The 25,996-nt window shown below is 40.5% G+C and overlaps 2 protein-coding genes across 4 annotated transcripts; one reads left to right on the top strand and one right to left on the bottom strand.

Annotated features, from left to right (window-relative positions):
* The first annotated feature begins 229 nt into the window (after positions 1–229).
* LOC119134149 (P2X purinoceptor 1-like) lies at positions 230–6,034 on the top strand. Of its 2 annotated transcripts, none has more exons than XM_037270641.1 (13): positions 230–525; positions 1,574–1,718; positions 2,669–2,740; positions 2,857–2,914; positions 3,569–3,656; positions 3,739–3,819; positions 4,346–4,487; positions 4,563–4,708; positions 4,810–4,900; positions 5,106–5,171; positions 5,250–5,345; positions 5,601–5,645; positions 5,785–6,034. In XM_037270641.1, the coding sequence occupies exons 1-13, from the start codon at positions 389–391 to the stop codon at positions 5,809–5,811; spliced, it is 1,194 nt and encodes a 397-aa protein (XP_037126536.1). In that variant the 5' UTR covers positions 230–388; the 3' UTR covers positions 5,812–6,034. The 2 variants fall into 2 exon arrangements, with proteins under 2 accessions (XP_037126536.1, XP_037126535.1); XM_037270640.1 differs by having other exon boundaries at positions 231–525; positions 2,857–2,926.
* Positions 6,035–7,190: 1,156 nt separating this feature from the next.
* Positions 7,191–24,841, bottom strand: camkk1a (calcium/calmodulin-dependent protein kinase kinase 1, alpha a). Of its 2 annotated transcripts, XM_037270638.1 has the most exons (17): positions 24,488–24,841; positions 17,661–18,070; positions 16,638–16,685; positions 16,499–16,552; positions 15,598–15,649; positions 15,300–15,433; positions 14,274–14,310; positions 14,034–14,055; positions 13,509–13,597; positions 12,594–12,793; positions 12,227–12,280; positions 11,931–12,004; positions 10,160–10,247; positions 9,966–10,094; positions 9,785–9,888; positions 8,903–8,950; positions 7,191–8,351 (listed from the first exon to the last, which is right to left on the bottom strand). In XM_037270638.1, exons 2-17 carry the CDS (start codon positions 17,973–17,975, stop codon positions 8,279–8,281), a joined length of 1,521 nt encoding a protein of 506 aa, XP_037126533.1. In that variant the 5' UTR covers positions 17,976–18,070; positions 24,488–24,841; the 3' UTR covers positions 7,191–8,278. The 2 variants fall into 2 exon arrangements, with proteins under 2 accessions (XP_037126533.1, XP_037126534.1); XM_037270639.1 differs by lacking the exon at positions 8,903–8,950 and having other exon boundaries at positions 24,488–24,839.
* Between the last annotated feature and the right edge of the window lie 1,155 nt (positions 24,842–25,996).

Raw genomic sequence — 25,996 nt, 5'->3', positions numbered from 1 at the left:
TCTCCGCCTCACATGCAGGAAGTGTGTGTTAAGAGAATAACGATAAGGTTTGATTGCTTAAAGAGAGTACAGACTCTTTGTGTGCGTGTGTGTGTGGGGGGGGGGCAACTTTTGCTACATTTTAATACAGACAAAAATGTGCCAGATAAAAAAGCAGTGAATGGATGCAAAGATCCACATCCTGGAGGGGCAAAAGAGAGGCAGGGCAGAAGGGAGAAAGAGAGAGAGAAAGAGAGAGAGAGGGAGGTAGGAAGTCAAGACTTCTCTCGAAGCGCATCCGACGTTTCTTGTGAGGGGAGAGCAGGCAGAAGATCTTCGTCAGTGGTGAGGAGAAGTGTTTGGGTGCTGCAGACCCCTCCTCTCCTCTGTTTGGGTCAAGCACCAAAAAATGAAGAGCCAAATCACCAACGCTCTCTCTGACTTCTTCTTCGAGTACGAGACCCCACGGCAGGTGCTGGTGAGGAATAGGAGAGTAGGGGTGGTGTGTCGCCTCATCCAGCTGGGGGTCTTGGCTTACATCATCGGGTAAGTCTCTTGACTATACAACTTTGTTTTGTTTAGTAAGACTGAGCGGCCTTCTGAATTTCGACACCTTGCTCATTATAGTCCTCGTAGACATCTCGGATATGAAAAGTGTCTGAAGCTAAAGGACCTTGTGAGTCGTGTTGTTAGCTCTTCTTTGAGATGAGACAAACATACAAGATGAGTAACGCACTGACCTGCTTGTGCATCCACACACACTCACACACACGTGTTGACTTCACTAAATGTCTCATCGAGGTCAGCTTTCTTCTGGCCCACTTGACAGGACTGCATGTCCATTCATGTTGAATTGTTTGGGTTATGTGTGTGTGTGTGTGTGTGTGTGTGTGTGTGTGTGTGTGTGTGTGTGTGTGTTGCACCTTTTCGCTGGAATTATATTTGATGAACAGGCTGGGACATATACTAGCAAAGATAACAATAAACTGCAGCCCGATTCTCTGCCAATCAGTACAGAGCAGTGTTTTGACCTGCCTGCAGTTCTTCAATTTGGATTTGGTGAAGGGATATATTTGATCTTCATTACCTTTTTTACAATATTGGTTTTGACTTTTGTCCAAAATGATTTCATAAATGTCTTATCTTAGGGCACATCATCCGTGGACGAAGCCAGAAGTAAATTAATGGCCTCAAAGAAAAACTAATTAATTCCTGGAATGTCACATTTGAATGAATAAAAAAGACAAGTCATTATTTGAGCTGTTGGAAAGATTTTTGAAAACAATGACGGGTAATCGCGGCAGCGCAGCACGCTGAGAGAGAGAAAAGCCCTCAGCACATCAAGAGGCCGGCAGCAGATACACATCTCAATTCCACTAGTGGACTGGCATTTTTCAAGCTTTTCCAAGCATTGCGACATCCGAAGAAGTGAAATGACATTATGCAACGCTGATGAATCACTTGTGAGGCGTGCCGCTGCCGTAGCCAGATAGCAACGTTGCATGTCAACATCACACATGTCCTTACTTGTGAGCATAGATGTTTGGCAAGGGTGGAGCTGAAGTCTCAGGTGATGACCGATTATCCCGTACAGGTGGGTGTTCATCTACGAGAAAGGCTACCAGTCCACAGACATGGCCGTCAGCTCCGTCTTCACCAAAATGAAAGGAGTGGGCTACACCAACGTGAGCGGGGTGGAGAAACTCTGGGATGTGGCCGAATATGTCTTCCCACCGCAGGTTGGTCACTGTTGAGACACATCCAATGTTAAGAATCAAATTAGGTCTCAAGTCAACTTTATTTTTAAGTCATTCAGTGCCATTGACGGTTATAGACGTCAAAGATGTTAACTGGCAGTGAATGAGTTAATTAGGGAAATCAAATTGTAATGGTTTATAAAAAAAAAAAAATAATTAAAGTGACCTGATGCAGACTAAGTTTATAATGCCTTTTTATCACATCATTGTTGGCTTGACTTGATGACAAGGACATGAGCAGATGAGCACAGATTCAGTTTCACATCTAGGTGTCTTTTATGATCTCTACATAAAACATCTCTTCCCATAAAACACAGAGCAAACAGTCAATGAAAAGACCACAGTCTTTGTTTACCTAAAATATTCCTGGGTCCTGTTGAGGTCAAGAAAAAAATAACAAAGGCTCGGTGATTGTCTTGCTCGCTGTGTAAGGTGTTGGGGTGTGGACCCTTTTGGAATTTAGGACAGGTTTATGTAAAACAGCCATTTTGTTTGGAGTAGGCCGACATCTGTGCATTTATTTTATATGCAATAACCATGAAAATAAACCTGACAATAAAGACAGCTGACCCATCAAGTGCTTACATAGAAGAGGCTGTTTATAAAGGACTCGTGTAAGATGCTTGGAGTGACTGATCAGCCATTTTTCAGCTATCTCTCAAACGAAGTAGAGGCGAAGCTCTCGACAGCTCATGGCAAAGTCATCCATCATGCACCGTCTTCAACAGATAAAACATTCTGTGCAAAAGTAGGATTTTTTTTAATTTGACCTCACAGTCCCCACCTGAAGGCTGAGCTGTGCGAGTTTTGCAGCCTTTTGATAAATTCCCCCAAAGGTGCTTGATTTTTAGACTAGAAAGCTACTTTTAAATAACTTAAAAACTCTGGATTTTTTTTAAATTAAATATTTGTCTTCTCATTTTAAACCACAGGGAGATTCCTCATTTGTGGTGATGACTAACTACATCATAACTGAAGGACAAAAGATGGGAACGTGTCCTGAGGTATGTCATTCCTTCACTCCCTTCGAGGGAATTATGACAAGAAACCAAAGTAGGGGACGACAACTCCTTTTGGCTCCTTTTTAAAAAAGCTAACATCATTTCCTTATTTCCAACAGCTCCCAGGGAAGAGCAACTGTAGCTCAGACGCCGACTGCGAAAAAGGGAGTTTCAAACGTACGGGACACGGTAAATCCTGACAGCCTGTGACCAAAGCAAGATCATCGCAGGCTTTTCTTCTCCTATTTGACTTAGTCTCAGACTTCTTGCCCTCCTCAAACACCTCAAAGCCATGATGATACTGACAGGACGGATGAGATAAAGAGTTTGACAGCCTTGTGTTTGCAAAATGGGCTTTGGCTAGAAGATGGCATGCCAAAACAACTCATCACTGGCAAACATTTGTGGCCTCAATTTAGCGCTTGCCAAGTGACATTGTGTGTACTTCTAGCTTGTCTTGCTTCTCATCCAAGCATGCTTTTAATTCCCGCCTTAAGCAAATACACACAAACTGTCTTCCACATGATCGAGATATTGAGGCACAAAAACAATAAATATGAGCGTCGTCACCAAGGTTTGTGCCGAGTGACCATAAGACTTCCAGGAAATTCTCATCCAAAGCACGACAAATCGCAAAAGGGTGCGATAAGGGAAATAGCAAATTCACTCTCTGCTTGGCTTCACAGTTTGCTAGCTGCCGTTGATGCTAATTAAAGATAAGTCGAGTGGAAGCAGAAAATTTTGGGGTTTCCCACCCCCAGCAGCCCCCTGTGCAAAATAAAATGTGCCTGCTTAGTGCTGGACTAACGATGGATTTTTTTTTCTTTCAAGGTCGTTTGACTGGCGTGTGTGATAACACCACAAAGACTTGTGAAGTTCTGGCTTGGTGCCCTGTTGAGAATGATCACAACATACCAGAGTAAGTTCAAACCCTGAATTGTTACATTTCTTCAGACTGGTTAAAAGAAATAACATTTCTCCAATTCCTTGTTCACCTCCAGCCCTCCCTTGTTGATGTCTGCGGAGAACTTCACACTGTTCATCAAGAACACTGTAACATTCCCCATTTTTGGTGTGACAAGGTATGATCAAAATGTGATGATGCAATGAAGCATTTTGCAGAACAAGCAAAAAATATTGAAAAGAACTAATATAGGTTACTTGCCAAAATAAATCAAACCACGGTGGACTAAATAATCAATTATGTTTTTTGTGCATCATAAAATATATGATCAATAGATGGCTTAGCTTATTTTGTTTTACTGCAGGCAAAAGTTCTTTTCAATAAGCACAGTGCAGTGTCAGATAATATAAACAACATGAAAATATAAACAATGCTCAGTTTTGTTTGACACTTACCGTCACAAATTGGTTTTCATGGTTTTGGAGCATCCAAGTGCAGGAAAGCAGAGAGTCAACACTGAGGAACCTCAAATAGTAATGACAAAGAATAAGGAAAATGAGGAGCATGAAGCAATCAAAATACAAAATTAATTATACAAAATTGAGAAATATTCAGGGAAAAAACAGTGCTACAGAAAGTTGATGACTTGACTTCTAATATAACATTTAGAATAAAATTCCCAAATATTGTTGTTGTGTTTACAGGAGTAACCTAGTAGAGGGTATTGATGGGACATATATCAGCAAATGTCTCTACCACAAAACGGACTCACCACTATGTCCCATATTAAGACTGGGAGACATAGTCAAGGAATCTGGCTTTCAATTCCAAAACATTGCCAAAGTGGTAAGTTTGACAAAAGCCACACAAATAGTTACGTGACAATAAAAGCAGCAAACGTTTGTGTTGCTCCTTTGAAAGGGAGGGGCCATTGGCATTGTGATTGACTGGACGTGCAACTTTGATGTGGATGTCAAACACTGTCGACCTGTATACAGCTTCCACGGACTATATGGAAACCCTGAAGAGAAAGACAAGGCCAGAGCATCAGTTGGCTACAACTTTAGGTGTGCACACATAATTCTTTACATTACCGATTATTTAAGTTGGTCATAGAATAGTAAATGGGAGGATGGATATAACGTTGTCATTTCCGTAACTCTTTCAGGTTTGCAAAACATTATATGGAGGGCAAGGAACAAACAAGAACCCTCTTAAAGGTTTTTGGAATCAGGTTAGATATCATTGTGCAATCAATGGTAAGTCATTTTCTTAAATAGGGACACTGACAAATTAATTGGGGGGGAATTTACTGAGATTACTTAAGAGAAAAAAAAGTGTGAGGTGCCAAATCTATATCAGAGTGATGGCGCTAAGCTAAAAAACTATTTTTTTTTTTTAAATTGTGAACTTCTGCAGGTAAATTATTTTCTTAAATGTGAAACTCTTTTACTGTGTTAACAGGGCAGAAAATTTGATATCATCCCAACGTTGACAGCAATTGGCTCCGGGGTGGGCATCTTTGGAGTGGTACGTTGGTGTTCACTCTTATTTATCTGACCTGAAATGAAAAGATATCTCAATAATTGTATTATAATTTCTTTTCAGGCTACTATCGTCTGTGACTTGGTGTTGCTATATTTGCTTCCCAAAAGAGAATTTTATAAGAACATGAAATTCAAGTACACAGACACACATGAACAGGTAAGCCACCTGTGCTGTTAACAGTGAACTTGTTAGTTTGACCGCAAGATGGCAGCAAAGATAAAAAAAAGAGAACAGTTCACTTGGAAAGAAGCAACACACTGAGGTGTTAATATTGATATGACAGATCATCCATTTGCTTCACTGCAACACTACAGTCATAAATCTTATCCCATAAGAAAATTTGTATCATGCTAACATACCCATCATGAGTTGACTTCTTAACGGATGATGTCTTCTGCTTCTGTGATGCAGGACCAAGATTCAGAAGCAGGCAGTACAGAGACAGATGAATCCAAAGTAAGGAATTATTTTTTTCTTTTCATTCAAGGGCCTTCCATATCTGAAAACTGCAAATATTTTGAATTTTAATATATGTGTTTAACTAAAGTCAACCACGGTTGAGACGGTGATTGATTGAGATGTTGCTCTTCAACATGGACAGCGGCAACATAGAGGAACGTGAACAAGGCGGAAATTTTACAAGTGGCTGCGATGCATTATGCAATGCAGCGGAACCTGCAAAAAGAAGTCTACACGCCTGAATAGACTGAAAAGGACAATTCCTTATCTACCTGACTGAGCATCATCAGCTGGCGAGGAAAAATTATCCCTGGGTGACCCTCATAAAATTCCCAAATACATTGATCCCAGAATGGCACTTGGCAATAAAGCAAAACCTTTGGAATGTGTTTCAATTTTATTGGCTCTTAAATCAAGGTGTACAAAAGGCATGCAAAAATAGCTTTGTTTGCATATATACTGTATAAAGTACATATTTACAATGTGACTGCTGCATGCAGTGCTTAACAAATAGATTGGACCACCAAAATGATAATTCAGCTTTGTGTAATGCAGTAGGAACACAAATATATGCTTGATGCTAAAATAATTGTCATTGTTGAATTTTATTCTTGATTTTCTGGGGGAAAATTATTTTAGTGGTTGAATGGTATGATTGATTAAATTTAGATCTAATAAATTCCAAGTCCTTGTTCAAAATGGTAAAAACAAACCATGTAAAAAGCCTTGATGGTGGTCGAACAAATGTGTTAAGCGCTGTACATGCAGTAATGTACAAAACGACACAACACAGACCTTCCACGTGGAATAATAGGACAGTCAAATACACAGCAGCAAGCTCATATTCCTACATTTTTACTTGACCCCCGAAACACTTTCAATGCAGCATCCCTTTATTTCTTTTCTCCTTTGAACGCACTGTTTTCATACTTTGAATACATTAACTATGTACATAAGATGCCGCTGGGTACAAATGGTCAACGACATGCATTCCCGCAAGTATTCAAATTTTTATCAAGGACTCACAGAAAAGCAAACATGCAGGTTATTTATTTATCTCAGACCTGCAGAATACCGCAAAGGCTTCTTCTAATATATCCTGACTCAAGAGGTTTACTGACAAATAAAAAAAAAAAATCACTTATGCACATCGGCGCCTCAGTAGTTTGTGACACATCTATTAGCTAATTTTACAGTTGAAAACCTTGAAATATTCTCACAAAAGATGTTCAAAGAAAATAAGCAGCAACGAGTAAAGCATCTTTTTTAAAGGGGGATCCACGCTATGACTGTTTGCGAACGGATGGAGCAGGTCTTCCATGTCAAAATATGTAAATGGAGTCATGTAAAGTGCAAGCAGTGTGATGAGCAGCCTGAGTGTTTGGACAAAAGGGTTAGCTAGACGCGCTAGCACACAACAATTCAACACCAAGTATTTACATTGAATGTTTTGCATACAAAATAGGCTCGATCATTTCAAAAGAATCGTAAAAGCCCTTCTTTGAGAGATCCCCTCATCGCTAAGATACAGCCACATTTTTCAGAATCGCACATTAAGATATGAGTCTGCCTTGAAGCAATAGCGGTCCGGCTGTGAGCAGTATTTATGATTCTGTGAACTGAATAAATATGTAAACCACTTTCCTATGTCCGTTCTATTCTAGCCTCGCTCCCTCGTTATCTTTTACTGGAGGAGTGACAAAAGCGGTCCCCGTTTCTAATCTTCCGGTGACCTTGAGTGCCTTGAAAGGCGCCTTATAAATAAAATTTATTATTATTATTATTATTAATCAGGCAAGCTGGAGTGCAAATCTATGACTATTCGGGACTTTGAAATGCACCTCGTCAACGGAACTCTCTTTTGCTAGTAGCAGCCGATGACAACATTGGAAATAATTCCAGTTAAATTCCACGCAAGGGAAAAATAGAAACAACACAATACGATTTGAAAAAACAAAAAAAATCTCACTGCCAATCCTCATATGAGATTTAAGGGACGAGTTGGAATTTGGCGACGTATGAGCTTCTGACCTCAAACACTCACTCCAGATGATTTCCATTCAGTAGTAAATGCAAACGAGTGTACTCAGCATCAATCGTCGGAATTCCTAAATGTCAAATTTTGTCAAAGTCTCCACTTGAGCCTGATTAGTTCATTCCAAATCAGTGGAGGTGAAAGATAGCAAAATCATGCCAAGTTCTTATAAATGTCCACATACTAAATCTGAAGTACGGAATATTTATTATAAAACGAAATGAAGCTCTGCTTTCAAAAGCAGGTTGTCGCAAGAAACTTCTCGAGCGTCAGAGCAACGAAGGCAATAAATGAGTAAACCGTTGTGGAAACCTTTAGACATCTACATACCATAATAAAATAAGCCATCGTTGGTTCAAAATGAAAAGTCCTGTCGTCATTCCCTCAAAGACACACGGTCCAAAATAGAAAGAGGAAAATTGGTCAAACTGTAATCATAAAAAAAGAAAGTGTCTCTCTCTGAAGCCAACAAGTGCAAATAAAAGCAAGTCTCGGTATAAAAAGCAAAATATAGAAGTTCCCTGCCTGCTGCGTAGAAGACAAAGTGACAAGCGCACAGTGCTTGAAGCAAAGGGGAAAAAAAAAAGAAGAAAATTCAAGAGGAGGGTTCATCTTCATGCAAGTCCTCCAGCTCTCCTTCTCTGGGTCCATCACCGGTGCTGCTCTTTCTGCAAGAAATAAGAATGACTTTCATCATCCAGGCATCTCCAGCTGGAACAAGGCAAGGATGAGCATTTAAATACACAAGGACGACATCTGGCACCATTAAATGGCAGCAGCGAGATGACAAAGAAAGTCAGAGGTGGGAAGGGAGCAGCTGATTGGCCTCGAGAACGAGACGAGCAGAGGCTGGCGGTGCAGCGGATGTTGGACAGATTACATTCACCGGCCACAACATTAGGTACACCTGCATGAGCTCAATACAAAAGCAGTAGCAATATGGTTGTGTTTTTACCATTACAGAGAGGCTGAGAGACTATTACCATGATACAACAATTTCCCCCATTTCATCCAGTTTACCATTTAACAGAATAAAATTGTCTGAATTTGGATTTCAATTTAAAAAGTGAAAGAGACATTCAACACTTGGATGTTCCTATACAGCATTTCTATTTTTACAAATATTTGAATGTTTTTTTTATGTCACACTGTAATATTTGTGATTGATGAGCAGGTGTACCTCATGATGTGTGTGGTGAGTGTATATGGTACGTGTTACCTGAGTGATGGGTGCAGTTTTAAAGATGGCCGGAAAGGCCAAGAGTCCCTGCAGCAAAGTGGGAGAAAAGACCAAGAGGCATTTATCAACCAAAAGCCTCAGAAGCTAAAAAAGACGGCGGGTAGCTGTCTGGCTGGCTCCCTTTGTTACTGATGCTGCAGCTATAGTGGTGACTGAGCCGCTTGGCTTATAAATGGATTTTTTTTTTTTTTTTTGTCCTCTCGTGTGCTTTCATTGGCTAGAAGGCTTTCCGAGAAAATGGTTAGTCTCTAAAAAAAAAAAAAACGCTTCTGAAAAGCTTCTCATTGTATCTGCAAGTGCTGAGGAAAAAAAAATCCACAATTAAGTGGATTTTAAAACACAACATAGGAATGAACATTTTCTAATAAATTATATAATTACCGTAATTTTCGGACTATAAGTCGCACCGGAGTATAAGTCGCACCAGCCATAAAATGCCCAAAAAAGTGAAAAAAAAACATATATATGTATATAAGTCGCTCCTGAGTATAAGTCGCCCCCCCACCCAAACTATGAAAAAAAACCGCGACTTATAGTCCGAAAATTACGGTACTTGTGAAATTTAGAATTTGAGTCATATGTAAAAATTGCAATTCTATCATAGCTTCTTTATCACCGATGTCTAACACCAACAAAGAACCCCTTACAAAAGCGGTAAAGCTCCCCTGCGTACAAATATAAGATGAATTATGGCGCTATGGTGACAAGACAAAGCAGCAGCTCCAGCTGCGGCTCGGCTCACCTAACAGAAAACAATAGAAAGAAGAGACAGGAGGGAAGTAGCGGCGAGAGCCCCGACTGCCAGTAACCTTATCTGGTTGACAAACGTTGCTCACAAAAACAGCTAATGTCCGGACTCACATGAGCAAACTTCCGGGTGCAGACATGGACCTCTCCTCCCTCCGACTTGGACATTCAAACGGATTACTGAAGGAGCGTTTCCTCAACATGGCTTTCACCAAGATCTGAAATTCACAATAGCTTTTAGTTTGATGAATGTAGCATGTGTGTTTTGCAAATGGATGATCATCTAGTTATTTACCACAGCGGAGAGACTGGGAACAAACTTGACCGAGTTCTTAATGTCTTCTTCTGTCACCTCCACCACAGAGCAGTGCTCCTCCTCTAAAGGCAGGGGGTCGCTACCACCCTGAGTCACCCACTGGTCCATCTAAACACACAAATCAAAAGCAAAGTGTGCAAATCTGGACAGTGTTTGCTTTCTCTCCGCGTTACCTTGATCTCAGCGATGGTGATCCGAGTGTCTGGGTTCTTGTCCAACATCCGCAAGATCAAAGTCCTCAACTCTTCATTGATTTTTGGTCTGAAAGGACGTGTAAGAAGAAGCTCGATTCATCCAAGATAGGGACAACCTTGAAAGCAGAATTTCTTTTTGCACACGGGGTTAATAAGAAGCCGATACAAAATGAATAGAAGCAACACACCAAGACTCAGCGTTGACTCTTGCTCATTGTCAGATGACCGACGCCATTCACTGTACTGAATGGCCTCTATGCGCCAAAGACGATATTCCCTCCGCATTAGAGCGAGAGGAAGAAAAAAAAAAAAATCTCCAACGGTACATCTTGAACATCTCATAAAACTAGAGACAGACCTGGAGTTGGTCACCAACGTACAAATAAAATGATAATAAAAATACATCTCTGACAGCATCAGTCAGAACTGAGTATTATTATTTATTGATTTATATTTATAAAATTTTATATCTAGCTATGCAGACAAAAGAAATAAACACGTTCCGAACACAGCTACATCAGTTCTGAGAGGGTGTGCACACTTTTGCAACCTGATCATTTCATACAAAGTAATCAGAGCTGTACAGGTTGGGACAAGTTTTGGAATTATAGTACCTTGGTCTCAAGGTGATAGCACAGATAAGTGTCATTTGAGCAAGTGAGGTGTAAATAAAATGATAATAAAAATACATCTCTGACAGCATCAGTCAGAACTGAGTATTATTATTTATTGATTTATATTTATACAATTCTATATCTAGCTATGCAGACAAAAGAAATAAACATGTTCCGAACACAGCTACATCAGTTCTGAGAGGGTGTGCACACTTTTGCAACCTGATCATTTCATACAAAATAACCAGAGCTGTACAGGTTGGGACAAGTTTTGAAATGATACCTTGGTCTCTCGGTGATAGCATAAATAAGTGTCATTTGAGCAAGTGAGGTGTAAATAAAAGATCGGCTTTAAATCAAACAGAGTTGAGCACACAAGTGACAATTAGCAGCCTCGTTTTAAATGCACACTCACAAGTTCAATGCACGCTTGACTGACCACTGACTTAAATGAGAGGGACTAAATGGATGGACATAATGACTCATGGATGGTGCAAACCATTTGCTTCACAGATCGGGCCGTAGAATTTCTTCTCCGTCTTGTGCTAATCTCTCCCATGCTGATTTGAATGGATATTTTGGAAAGATCTATTGAAAGGACAATTGGGGTCTTTCAAATTTGACTGTGTGGGAGTGACTGTGAAGTCCGTGGAAGCTTAGTAGACATTTTGTCTTCAAATCTTTTAACGATGAGCTCAATGAAGACATATTTGAAAGCTGCACAATGATGGAATTGTAATTCCTCGTCAAAGGATATTTGCATGGTGCTTATTTGCTGCTATGGCAAATCAATTGTGACAAATGTGACGTCTCCTTTAATTACCTTCTGTTGTTGGGGGGGAAGCGACTTCATCACTTTGCCCCTTTTACTATCTCTCGCTTGCACCGGGCAGATGTGTGCATTGAATAACGAGGCAAAAGAGAAGAAAGCTTTGTGTATTACCAATCTATTTGCCTTTTCACTGCTTGTTTTGATCACATGAAGGTGACATTTACTGCATGCTGGCACTGCACTGACGTATTGCTGATGCAATAAGAGGCAAATGGTGAAGATAATGAGCCGAGCTGGGAACTGACTGGAGGTGGCTGGCTAGCTGGCTGTCTCTCTTTTTAATGGAGTGGCGGTGTGAACTTACATTTCAGGGAAATCCACAGATTTGGTCCTTATCTTACTGTGCAAAGCCAATATGTACTCGTCGATAAATGGGCACTGCAGGAAGGGCATGGAAAAACACACATTGGATTATTCTCTTGCTAGATTACAGGAAAGGTTTTAAAAAGCATTTTTCTGCCATAAATAATCTAAATCAAATGAATGTACCTTTGAGTATAGTACTGAACATATCTAAATGTGTGGAATTAACATTCATCTAGATAAGAATGATATATTTTCATGAAAGCAAGCAAATGTTGAAATGAAAACCAAACTTACCTTTCCAAAGATGAAGCAGTACAGAGTGACTCCCATAGCCCAAACATCCAGCGCCTAAAAAAAAAAAAAGTATGATGATAGAAAAACTCGATCTGTGATAGATACGATATTGGACATGAGCAAGTTAGCGTGGATCTAAACAGGAAAAAAAAAATCATAGTTAAAATTCAGGCATGGTTGAACACATGCCAGAAGCTATTTGGGAGTAACGCCCACAACGGCGCAGTCCGCCCTTTTTTTTTTTTTTTAACGCATCGATCTCTCCTCATATTTTCTCACTTTGCATTTCATTTCCAGCTAAGTGATATACTACAAATAGAAACTTCATTCAAGCCAAAACTTGTCTATGAACTTCCATCCAACTCACTTTTCCACTGAAGCTTTTGCGTTTATCTGACAAGGTCTCCGGCGCCATGAATGCAGGAGTGCCAGCCGTGCTGGACAGCAAAGCATCTTTGCCCTCAAACTGGTTGCTCACTCCAAAATCTGCAATCTTCACATGGCCGTCGTCCCCCAGTAACAAATTAGAAGGCTTGATGTCTCGGTGTACAATTTTCTGGTAGTGCACTGAGGAGACAGGTTTAATGGTCGAAACATCAGAAGAGGCAACATTTAAAAATGATTTCATTCTCGCTATGTAAAAATTAAAAAAAATGTATGCTTAATTTCCCTGGGTGGAATGTTTTCAAGCAGAAAGATCAATTTAACATTGAGTCCCGACTTCCTGTTTCGGTATTTTCTTACGAATACCACTTAACTAATAAATCCGGGTGGCTTCATTTAATGGCAAAGTGTTGCCTCCTTGTCTGATGAGGCGTCCTTAGTAAAGAAGTTGCAAAAATCACACTTCATTAGCACCACGCTAGCAGTCATTTTAGCTCCGTACGGCTCATCAAGAAGAAAAAATGAAGTACAAACAAGAATGTATGAATACATTCAGATTGCCATCAGCATTAATCATCAACACTTTGATTCCAACGTGTATCCACATTGAGACTTTTGAAGTATTAAATGTCAAGCGGAGTCGTTAAAGGCAGGCTTTTCAATCAGTTTCTCTCGCTCACTCCAAAAGCCTCGAGTGCCACGTGATGGTATTTCTAGGACTCTCTGCAGACTTATCTTGAAGACTGCAATGGCGAGACAGCATTGATTTGTAATTAGTAGCACTGAAGAAAGCCGTCTACTGCAGCAAACCAGGGAACGGCATTTAAAAAAACATGCTTGAAGGGCTCAATGCTGTTGACAAAGCCCCAAAAGGAAAATCTCCGTGAGAGATACTTACGGTACTCAATACCAAGGATGACGTCTCGGAAGTATAACCTTGCCTGCTCCTCTGACAACGGATTGTCTGTGGGTACTTCCATCACTGGCCTGTAAATATTTCACAGATTAAATAGCACTTGAAATTGAAAGATTACATGTCCAGACAATCCTCGGAAATAAATCCAGTCAAATTTGAATAATATTGTGCTCCAAATTGCAAATCTTCTCAAGTGTGTGCACGCATGTTATGTTTAAGCACATTTTCCTCCCAGCCTTATGTAATAACAAGCCGTCGTCTCATTTCATTTGATCCCATTTTTAGCATTGTGGGGGAGGCAAGCTAGCATGTTTTGCTGCTAATAAGCATCAACTTATTACAAATCCCTTTGAAGCCACAAAAGGCGCCAAGACCGGCACGGTGCCGGCCCGAAGCCCGGCGCGAGAACACTCAGAAGGCTCAGGCTGAGGGCGGATGGATGGATGAAAGGAGGGAGGGAGCGACCAAATGAGGAAGAGGCTTCAAATATTAACACGATGCACTCACCCTTTGGGCATCAGCTCGAATACTGTCCGGGAAAAAAAGAGAATGGACGAGTAAATATCAGGATTTTATGTTGGGCCACTGTGCAGCCAATTGATTGCAAAAAAAGAGAGCACTCAATTGTGCCACATTAAGCAGTGCTGATGAGGCTTAGTTAGTCCACGAGGTGGAAGGCACAAACTTATATGAACCCTCGTTACTAAAATAAGGCAGGAAGAAAGAAAAGAAGGTGCAGATAGATACCCATGTGAAGATTATCCTCCGAAGGATCATCCAGCACCTGTTACGCCAACAGAAACAATCATTGAAAAAAAAAAAATTGTTTTCTCACAACAGCTGTCATTTTAAACCCAACCGTTTCAACTATTTGACCTTTGCTGTCGACGCACATTAAAGCAGCTTACAGTTGGGCAGAGGAGCTTTCGTTTTAAAAATGTCACGGCCGTAATAGCTTGCCGATGCTCCGCTTGATAAACAGAGATGTCGTCGCCGTGCGTGCGTGGCCACTCGCTAAAACATCTTTGTGGGTCCAAACGGCAGGGAAGATAAACACGTTATTATCTATTTGAAATTTTCTCTGTGAGGTCGGTGACCTTTTCACACATCAATGTTATTTTATTCCGTTATATGTGAATTAAAAGAGTCATTTAAGTTATAGACGTGTCGAAAAGGAAAATTTGTGATTGAAAAGAAAGTGTTTACTCTATGACTCAGCATGAATGATATCCCTCGGCGTCCCAGCCGTCCGTGACAAATGGACACGTCGCATTGGTTGCTTTTAATCTGTTCTGCACTGCGTGGGCTTCAATATTCAAACAGAGAGAAATGCTGGACTGGAATGCAGTCTTATAATCAACTTTTAACACAAACAGGCAAGAAATTGGGGTCTAAAAAGATTTGGTAAATGCAAAAGTCAAATGGAAAATGAAACACACTCCTAAGTTTAGAATGAAGATATTTGAGTTTGATCAAAACCTTAATGAGACCGATTGGGAGTGCCCGGATTACAAAACAGCGGACCATCGGAAAATGAATTACACCCCCACAGTAAACATTTGATCCAAGCGAAGGAGAATTTCTCCCTTGTCGCGTGTTCAGCCTCCACAAACAGTATATTGGATTTGATCACTTTCATTGAATCGTAAAACCACAGGTCAAGTAATAAGTGCAGAGAGAGGAAGTGGGCAAACATTTTGGAGGGAGGATGGCTGGCTATTTTCAGAAGCTTCTAGGCCTAAAATTGACCTGGATAAAAAATCCTAAACTCACCTCCACTAGTTTAACAATGTTGACATGATCGAGCTTTTTCAGGATAGCGATCTCTTGGTAGACCCTTTCTAGTGGTCCCAAGAATTTGGGCTGCTCTCCTTGAACTGCCTTGGGTCCTCTTGGAGGTGGACGACCTACAGAATCCCAAACATTTACAAATTGATCTCTCCTCAATATATTGACAAAGAATAATAACTTTTGACATTCTCTAGCAATTAAAAAGCTTCATAAAAATGATTGGATCTTTTCTACAAGGCTGTCTAATGCGACAATTCAGTCTCAATGGACCTTGACTTACGTGGAAAACCACACTGCTTCATTAACTTCTTCTTGGACACCACTTTCATAGCCTACAAAGCAAAAAAAGCAAGCAAGATTTAAGATGGGAGTTTCAAAAAAGGTGCGGCCATCCGTCGACCAAACACACGTCAATTTGCACGCCTGCCTTTGTGTCGCCATGTACATGTGATTAAATCATGTGTAACTCAAGCTGCAGATAGAAAAGCTCAAATCAAATTCGAATGACCAAGAAATAGAATGTGTCTTTATTCATCTGCTCCGCTCTTGATTCCTGTCAGTGTTCTTTAGGATTATACTCAAATGTCAGCGGAGACAATCTGTTCCAAGAGGCCGCCATCTTTTCTGTCACAGTCAACAATCAGTGTCACTAGTGAATACTTCAAAAGATGAAAATGTGGATGGCAATGTGCGCTTTTTTTTTTCCGACATGTTCGTGGATGACCGAATGCTGCACAATGCATCTTTTTATTTTTTTCCAGCATTAGACTCATGGGTAGGTGTTCAGGTTTGGTGGTGGGCGTAAAAAGCACAAGCGGGTATGCGATGTCTGCGTAATCGCGCCACATGAAGGAAGGAAAACCTCAGTGTTTTAGAAATATGTTTTGGAGACAGAAAATACAAAACTTGCACATTCTGTATTTGGAATAACTGCGATGACTATTAAAAAAAAAAAACAAATTTATCATTATGGCCAAATGTTGAAACATCTGCTTGATGCATTTTGTCAATGAATAAGTGCATATACTGAAAGCGGTGGAAAGTCACTGAAATGGAAGAAAAGGAAAAAAAAATAAAATAATCAATGGCACAGGGGAAATTTCTGGAGCTCCTTCTGTCTACACAACAGAGGCAGAAGAATTAAAGAGTCTTCAACAGAGTAAATACATTTGCTGACTTACATAATGTTTGTCATCATCCTCGTTGTAAGCGAGTTTCACCACACCATAGGAACCCTGCAAAACCGAAAAGATCATCCAAAACATTTTGGCAAATAATCCTTATATTTCGTCAGATTGCAAAACAATTCACCAAACTTACCTTTCCAATTTCACTCTTCAACTTATATTGGTTCAACTGGATACAATCCTGTGAGGGAGGGGTAGAAATTAGGAGAGAAGAAACACAATCGTGACCAATGGCGTAAGAAAAACGATGTTAGTGTTAATTTGTGACGCAGCAAATGTTGCAGTCAATACTTTCTACAAGTCCATTAGAGTGCTCCTGCTTAGAAAGGCTGCTTTGCACTTCCATAGCAACCACCGCCACTACAAATCAGTGTCAGACAGCCAGCCACGAGAGGAGAGCAAACGACCGCCCGGTCAGAGGCTTTGGATCGCATAGGGAACACACACACACACACACACACACCAAAGTCAGTGAGTGCTCAAATTGTAGGATCAGGAGATGGATCCATAGTGAAAATGGATGGGGCACATCTCTGATGAGAGTTGGTAGGTGGCAGCGGCGGCTTGAGCCAGAGCAACGCCTGAGGCTCATGTTCCCAGGTTGAGAAGAACATTTTGTCGATGGTGCAAAACAGACAAGAATAGCATGACAAAAAAAATAAAAAAATACAACAGCGGCTCATGTTGCAAGGCCACCAGGTTTAGTGTTGCTGGAAAAAAAAAATACTATTATGAAGCAGGTTATATAATGTGTGTTGCTTGCGGGGCTAAAAGAAAAGAAAACACAGCTGGGACTAGGATTTTGGGTTGGAGGTTGCGGACTGTGATGGTGTAATGGAGTGTGGGCAGGGTTGAGAACAAAGAAGAGCTTGGTCTGGTCAAGCACGTTAAGAGGCCAAACTCTGGCTTGCTTTCATTCGGCCGTATTAAAGAAAGTTTAAAAACATAACACCAGTGGTTCTATTTGATAAGGCCTTATTATAAAAGCTATATTTATTTAATTTAATTTAATTTAATTTAATTTAATTTAATTTAATTTAATTTAATTTAATTTAATTTAATGTATTTATTCATTTATTCATTTATTTATAAAAATATATATGTCAGAATTTGACTGCATTGAGTCAAGTACCAAAAGAAAAACTTGGATCCTCACCTGAGAGTCTGATATGGACACGCGTTTGGACTCCACTGTGGGCCTTCGAGCCACCCGGGGGGAGATCTGTGTGTAACCCCCTCCAGAGGAGAGGTAAGTACCTCTCTCCTGCAGAGACAACTTCCTCCCGCTCAACTGAGGACGTGAAGCCTGAGTCCTTTTGGGCTGATCCCTATCCAGCTGATCGCATCCATTTCTCACAGAACCACCCACATCTTCCGTGGACATGGCGGCCAGGATGTCCGTGAGACTGCTGCTCTTTCCCTCAGAACTGGACTCCAGCCTTTGGACGCCAGACTCGCTGCTCGTCGCCATGGCGGGAGAAGAGGTGGGCTCGGTGCTGGCGGCAATTGAAATGCTGAGCCTCCACCAGCATCAATGAGAAGTGGAGCAGCTGGCGTTTGCGAGAGCTGGAAACAACAAAAGAAAAAGGATTTGTCACATTACTTACAAGGCACTCAAATCAACATTGTTTTATAAAAATATGCAGTGGTGTTGTGTTCATCTCATGGACGTCAAGATAATAATAATAATAATAACGTATTTTCCGGACTATAAGGCGCACCTTCAATGAATGGCCCATTTTAAAACTTTGTCCTTATATGAGGCGCACCGGACTATAAGGCGCACCATGAATGCATCATGTCAGATTTTTAATCCAAATCAAATCATTCTCCATTTTATCTTTTTTATTTCAACTTCAGATGCAACAAATTACTTTATAATCACAATATAATGATCCATAGTCTTTTTGATTCATGATTCATAGTCTTCAGCGGGCCACTTATGATTGATTTCATGACACAAGGCTTCGGGCCAGTTTAAATTTAGGAATTTGGTCCATATATAAGGCGCACCAGACTATAAGGCGCACCGTCGGCTTTTGAGAAAATGTTAGGTTTTTAGGTGCGCCTTATAGTCCGGAAAATACGGTAATAATAATAATAATAATAAAACAGGGCACCACTGGGTTAGCACATCCACCTCATCCGCTTTTTTCCCCCTGGGTACTCCAGTTTCCTCCCACATCCTCAAAACATGCACAGTAGTTCACAAACAACATTAAAATATCTTACTGTAATGTAAACAACAAAAATGCTGAAATTGATTCATGAAGACTAAAGCAAAGCCGTGAAAGCCACAGTCGAATATCAAGTGCTTTCAATAGCGACCATCTTTGCACATGTTTAGCTACCGGAGAGGCAATAACGGTAAAAGCTCCAGAGTGGCTTGTTGGACAAATGACTCCATTAGTGAAGCACTTTCACTCGTTCCTGGCTTTTATCAGTCCGTGCCAGCATTCTATTGCATACTCATGGCAAACAATTTCCCAGGCCATAACAAAAGAAAAAAAGCATGCCATAATAATGCAGAGTGGTAATCTTCAAGTAGAGCTTCATCAACACTTACAGTATATTGGCTTTTATTTTACTTCTTTACAAACACAAAATGTTTTCTGTCGCAAGAATTCAACCTTGCAAGCCTACACAGGTTTATTCAAGTTCACTTTTATGAACAGTCTATCTTTATTTCACAGCGGGAAATGGTAAGAGCAGAGGCCTTGGGTACACGTTGGAAATGTACACTCGCTGGACACTCCATTAGGTACACCCAAATGCTTCAACAAGATCCAATTAAAGAGGAATTCTGAGAATAAAGTCAGAATTCTGAGTAAAAAAAAAAGTCTGAATCCTATCACCGCCCTTTTTTTTCTTTACTGGCCCGAATCCTCTTCTGTAGCTCTTCTTGGAGAGAAAAAAAAACTTTTTCCCTTGGTGTGTGTCGCCAATGCCCCCAATCCTAAGGGGTAGCAAGGCTCCATTTTGCTTCACCTGTCACATTTCATATTGCTCAAACAGTGGCTGTGTCACTGAGCAAAAAGAAATGTGGATGCCGTTAGCACGTTGGGGACATCAACTGGCTTCTTCTGATGGATTTAGCATTTAAACAGCTTTCGTGTTTTCTCTTTAGATGGGGATTAAATGACCCCCCACCCCCATGTCCTCAGATATTGTGCAAGCAAATAGCTGGGAGTGATTACGCCTCATCATCTTTGAGATTTTAACGTGACATTTTCTTTCTACAAACTCAGAACACAATGTCTCCAAGGCTTCTGCGGAGAATGAGGATGCATACAAATCACCTATCAACTATGCTAATGGGAAATGAAAAATGGATTGAAGTCAAGTCAGACAAAAATTTGTTTTTTTGTACAGGCTGTGACCGAATTCCAGACCGCCTCATCATTGGTCAAATTTAAGAGAAAATTAGCGATGCCAAATAGTCTTTGACACGTCACAGAAAGAAAATAAATAAATAAAATAGAGAATAGACTTGTTGCATGCCCCTCCAACTACAGAAGAAGGATGAACATGATACCTGCAATGCTTTCACTCGACATGTATTCATCTGACACAGACTAATCCCTGGAACTCCTTAAATTAATCCACAGGATTAGCACGCAATTGTAGCAGACACAACTCTGTAAATCTATTAAACACTTCAGTGAGACGCGAAGACACACCATATACTGTATCGTGACAGAAAAGGGGCTTCATCATTTAGGAATAAATCTGCTTTAGTGGAAATTGACTGAACGATGGCTGTCTGTAGGATTACACGGGATATATAACAGTGCAGACAGACATGCAGGATGAGCCTATTATTTCTCCTCCGCTCACACCAATTGAGAGTGCAGCTTCCAGCATGGTTGACCTTCCTTGGAATCCTTGATGTGGTGCTGCACTAACAAGGACAGAGCAGAGCCAGAACCCCCCTTAGCTTTTCCAACAGGCACATGATTCACCAAGAGAACTTTGCATTTTTCTCAACATAATACCGACAGTTTGAAAAACACTCGCTCGACCCTCTGGTTGATCATCAGTGAGCTTTGAGGAGCTAAAGTAATCACACACAGCCCTAAGAGAGAAGCTCTCAATATCACTGGAATGGAATCGTGATGAGACGAGAACCCGCGTGGGGATTATGATGTTGCTAGCGGAAATGAGAAAGGAGCCTTCCCTTAGTGTGTAACACGGTGCCCTCTAAATCCTTCAGAACATCCCACTGATCCCTGGCTCCTCTCCTCAATAAAAATCTCCTTCGAACCTGTGACCTGATGGCCAGCACATAGTTGAACCGGTTTTGTTATCTGTTAAATGCAAGACATTTATTTTTACAATTTAGCTGCAGTAGGTGGAGCAAGTTGAGGGGGGGGGGGGGGGGTCATCATATGATTCATCAGTGAGCAAATACAGGCGCCGAAGCACTAATCTGTGGTCAAATATTGGATTTTCAAATGTTAGCTTTTGGGTGAAATAACAGATCGTTGTTTGGGAAAGAAAAAACAATCGGTTGGCACTTTCTAAATTTCATTGTACATGTGTGACGATGACAATAAAGATCTATTCTATTCTAAAAAGAAATCATGTTGATGAAAACTGAAAGCGTTAAAGATGGTACTTGCAACTATTTTATGTTTGTGGATTATGGTTAGGTTAAGGTTGATCATAATGGACCTTACTCTGTGCATTTTGACACAGTTAGCGTTGGAACAGAAGGACCTTCCCGAAAACTTGGTAGAGCTGAAGTGTCTGAAAGAACTTTTTAAGATTCCACTCAGCCATTTTGCTAAAACTGAGAACTCAAAACAACACCATCAGCGGTGTCAAGTTGTACTTGTTGAGTCCCATTTGAAGATGTGCTCATCATTTCCTTTCTGTAAAGTGAAGATGGACAATGTCAGAAAGGAAGAACATGTAAAATAGGAGCAGTGTCCTCTTTTTGTAAAGCAAGCAATGATAGGCTTATAAAAACATTCATGTAACTGATTATGTGATGATTTGTCACAATTATTTTTTACCTTCTCTTTTTCTTCCATTTTACAACTGTTTCTAAGTAACATCAAGAGCTTTCATACAACACACGTATTTGAGACAAAGATTCATCCCGGCAAGTAATAAGAATTTCATGCTACCGAAATCAATAGTCCTATCAATTCACCAGCGTGGTACAAGCTACTCTGAGAAATGTGGAGAGGCGCCACGGTTGGTCGATTCCCCCTGATTGGATTTATGAGCTAAGGTCAAAAATTAGATGGATTTCCACAAAAGGAGAGTGATGACGCTGGTGCACAATCAGCTTTACTTTCAGATGGAGAAGCATCAGAGTTCAAAAAGTGTTCACACCATCTGGCAATGTAATTTATCTTCAAGAGAAATGAATAACAGTTCATAACAGTATGAAATTACAACGTGAGCTGTTTTGCACTACCCCGCCATTGTTATGTATAGGTTGAGCTAATTTGCATACTTCCACACAGATGCCCCATCATACAAGCAAAACAAATTTAAGCAAACCAAAAAAAACTTTGTAACAAAGAACAGCAGCTGTGTATGCTGCAAGAGCAACAATATCAGCATCAATCAATATCTAATCTGAAAAACCCAAGGTATAAAAATTTCCTTCAAATTGGTCAAAAATAAGCTTATTTCAAATCCATGAAGGCTCTTCCCTTCTACTACTGAAAGAAAATGAAAGCCCCTTTCAAACTTCAATGACATTATTTTTCCATGGCCTGTCAAGCAAGCAACTAATAAAAAAATATGAAACGATAGAAGGTCCCATCTCGTTCCTGATAGCAGCTAATGAGAACCAAAGTGCAAAAGGGGTGAAGTGCAGACTAGGATTTAGCTGCGGTTAACGGGAAAGATCTAAGAGTCCCTGCTGGTCATGCTTTGAATAATGAAGGCTAACATGCAGATGAGGCCCACTAATGAGCCTTGTAAATGTCTCCGTGTATCCACACGCGACAACATTGTCGCCTACTACGTAACATAATTGTGTTGATCATGTTGCGTGTGCTGAATCCAACCAAGGTTGAGCTATTTATTCAAGTTGTCACTTTTCATTTATATTCTGCTGTGAGATTCCAGGCTGAGAATTTCATTTAAGACAAGCATTGCTCAAAACATCTTGGGGAATCAACGAATAATTAATGAAGCTGTGTGGGAGATCCTGGAGGATTACTGCACTAACCTGTTGTGGTTTCCAAATAATCCTTTGGGACACGACAGATCCATCCATCCATTTTTAAATTTTTTATTTTTTTTTTATAACGCTTGTCAGTAGGGTCACGAGTGGGTCTTAGCTTTGAGTTACACTCTGGACCGGTTTATAGGAGGGCTATCATTATCGAATATTTTTATTTTTTATTTTATTTATTTCATTTATTTTATTTAGTATTTTATTTTTATATTTTTACAATCTGTTATTCCATCGATTAATCGGATAGAAATCGATTGCATTAAAGTGCATTATACTCGACCGAAGAAAGCACTAGATGGAAATCAGCATCACTTATTCATGATCAACCCAAAATTGAAAAACATTTGCAATAAAAGAATCAAGGAAGCAACAGGACATGCCATTTTTTTTTGCTATCGAGCAAAGATGCTACTCTGACTCACACACCAGTTGTACTTTATTTTACGACATGAATCAAAATGTGACTTAGATTAAGGACATAAAACACAAACTACAGAAAAAAAAACACAGTCACGTGTGCATGTGCACTCATTTCTGCCCGCTCGCCTTCATCTTGTAATTTCCCAGTGGAGTCGTGAGATGATAAAATTTTGACATGGCCTCTTTTTCAGTAGCTGCCTTGCACTTGTGCATGACGGCCAAAGTGAAGCAAAGTGAGATGCAAAATCACAGCTGGTCATTTGACTCAAGAGAAAATTAAATATACACAAATAAGATGCAAAGTTGTCAAGTCAATAGGCGAACCGCCATTTTTTGTTAGTAGCCATGCAAACGCAATATGGCAGGCATCCTTTGCTCCTTATTGTACAGTCTAGTCTACATTGTGTGTATATTTATGGCCACAAATATAACACTCGAGAGGAAAGCGGAGCTGCTCAGCAACGTTGTTGCTAAACACCCTCAGGCTCATTCAAATACTGGAATACGCAATTAATAATAATTATCACAAAGCAACTGGGCAGAGCTGCGAGTTAAAGTGGACATCCTGATTTGTGCTCATCTGTTCACAATAAACCATCAATGTCTGCTGAATGACGAATAAGCAATTGTCACATTCCACTTTAGGTAAGCATGCATTGTTTCGATCAAGCGGCTCCAAAATTATCACAAATATATTTCGGAATGTTTTTTTTTTTGTCCCAAAGCTGATTGTGTGATGATGTCTTTCGACAGAGTTCATTTAGCTTGCTGCAGAACTTCACACAAGTGGAAGGAAATGCCCTATCACCCACTTCTAGTCATGTCTTTTCCAATTCGTGCTGTGAAGAAAAAGGCTTGCAATAAGAAATAACTTTGAGAAAAACAGCAGATGGAATGTTTTTTTTTTTTTTGCTGAGCACAGGGGCACCCTGACATGTTTTGAAAGCACAGTGGTGCTGAATAAATCGGATGTCATTACTCAACCAGACTTTTGCAGGAGAATGCAAAGTACCAAGGAGATGAGCTAGGAATAGAATTCACATTCCGAAGAACGTTCGATAAAAATTGAGATTTGATTAGTTGTGCTTTTTCTTCTTTAATACTTGATGAGTCGGCTCAGTTGCTAAAAGTAGGGAAAGGAGAAACTCAACGCTGGAACAGATAAACAGCATTTCTATTCATTTCAATAAGCAGTGTATCTTTGAGTTACGAGCATCATCATTAAAGCAGTCAAACTCGCAAGTCAACACATCAGTGTACGTGTCTTATCTCAAGAAGGCTTGCGAAGCGCAGCTGTCATGTCCCAATCCACTTCCCCATTTTTTTGGGCCAGACAAAGAAAATTCAAAAGTTTCTCTCACCCAAAGCGTCGATCCTCTTCTTGCGTTGACCCAAAGGGTGGGTGGTGTCCGGTCAGGGACGTGTCCGTCCTCTCGGCGCGCACACACCAACGCACGTCCTCCCTGGCTAGATACGAATCAGAACCTCCGGCTACAGACCTGCGACGCGTCCCATGTTTTGACGCCCTTCTCTTTTCTTCCGGTGACACAGCGAGCCCACACCGAACCTTCCCTCCTCCCACTGCGTTCGGATTCTGCAGCAAGCGAGCCGCCGGCTGCGGCCAGCTCCTGCACGCTGTAGCTACAAGCCGCACGCGTGAAAAGCACTCGCCGCTTTGTCTCACTGCCTGCTGCACAGTGCACACGGGAAAGCAGAACTTTATTCACCTTGACTTGAATCCACGGGTCCTATCATCCGCCAGGTTACCTGGGGCGTCACGAGCATGCGCCATTGTGTTATATTTACAAAATACGCACGGAACTGCGCTTTCCCTTTTATGATGTATTTACACAACATCTCATGTATTCCCCATGATATTTTGTTTTAGTTATTTTTTTGCATTTATGTTAAAAGATTAGGAGATAGCGCCCCCTAGGTAGCACAAATTGACACGCCTGGAGGATTGGACCGGTAGAGCAAGTCATTTAGTGGCTGGGCCAAGAAAACCAACATAAACCACATTTAATTGTATTCAACCTGTTCAACCGTTGTGATTTATTTGCAACCATGTTGCAGACACCTAGAAAAGTTATGTTATTCAATACATGTTTTACAATGGAAAAGGTTGAATTGAATATTAATTTCATTTGAGTGTTTTATTTTCTAATTACAATATGGTTGCGAGTGACTGTTGCAAATCAATACAAATGTTAGTATTTTTAGTTGCAATGCTAACTGGTTATCTATTTGGTGAAAAATATGGATTATTGTTGTTTTCTAATAATATGAGTTATAAAAACATTGAGGTGGGTACAAATAATAGAAGCGAGGTGATGTCATTTCTGCTTTTGTTTGTTTTTTAGCCACTATAATGATTCTCAAAGCGTGGTACGCTGGCTCTCTCTAGTGGTATGTGGAAGAATAACCGAATTAAATATTCAAAATGCATAATGGAACAGTGGGGTGCCCCAACATTGCTGAATTGATTCTTAGACTTTTCATAATGTCACATTATAGAAAAGCTGGCACAGTTATTGGCGTCCGGCCTACACATTCTGCAGCAGTTGGTAGAATTGTCATCATGTTTCACAACTTCTTGAGGTCACAAAAAGGTCATAAGGGCGGCAGTTAAGCAGTGTGCTCAGTCTTGGTATGAAAGATAAATGTTCTCCTGTAGCTTGGACTGCAGTGATGTCAGCAAACAGCGCCCACTTGTTGAGTTATGTTGAGCGGCTCAGTCCCAACACAGCCTTATATGTAGAAATGTTGGACGCTTGCTTAAATAAAGCCAGATGGGCCTCCTGCTTAAGTTCCATGTCCTCGTCGTTCATCTTTGACAGCATTTGTGCAAAAAGCAAACAAACATTCTA

This window comes from Syngnathus acus, chromosome 14 (genome assembly GCF_901709675.1).
Source record: "Syngnathus acus chromosome 14, fSynAcu1.2, whole genome shotgun sequence".
Taxonomy (NCBI): Eukaryota; Metazoa; Chordata; class Actinopteri; order Syngnathiformes; family Syngnathidae; genus Syngnathus; species Syngnathus acus.
The sequence above is the reverse complement of the archived record's forward strand: the minus strand, read 5'-3'. Positions and strand labels throughout refer to the sequence as shown.

Bases quoted from the DNA above. Each gene is read 5' to 3' on its own strand.
- LOC119134149 (XM_037270640.1), top strand. From the start codon at position 389: ATGAAGAGCCAAATCACCAACGCTCTCTCTGACTTCTTCTTCGAGTAC. The intron at 3,820-4,345 runs GTATGATCAAAA...TTGTGTTTACAG, and splicing joins CCCATTTTTGGTGTGACAAG to GAGTAACCTAGTAGAGGGTA. The intron at 5,172-5,249 runs GTACGTTGGTGT...ATTTCTTTTCAG, and splicing joins GGGTGGGCATCTTTGGAGTG to GCTACTATCGTCTGTGACTT.
- camkk1a (XM_037270638.1), bottom strand. From the start codon at position 17,975: ATGGCGACGAGCAGCGAGTCTGGCGTCCAAAGGCTGGAGTCCAGTTCT. The intron at 13,598-14,033 runs GTGAGTGCATCG...AAATATTTACAG, and splicing joins TTCGAGCTGATGCCCAAAGG to GCCAGTGATGGAAGTACCCA. The intron at 8,951-9,784 runs GTGAGTCCGGAC...ACTTTGCTGCAG, and splicing joins GCACCCGGAAGTTTGCTCAT to GGACTCTTGGCCTTTCCGGC.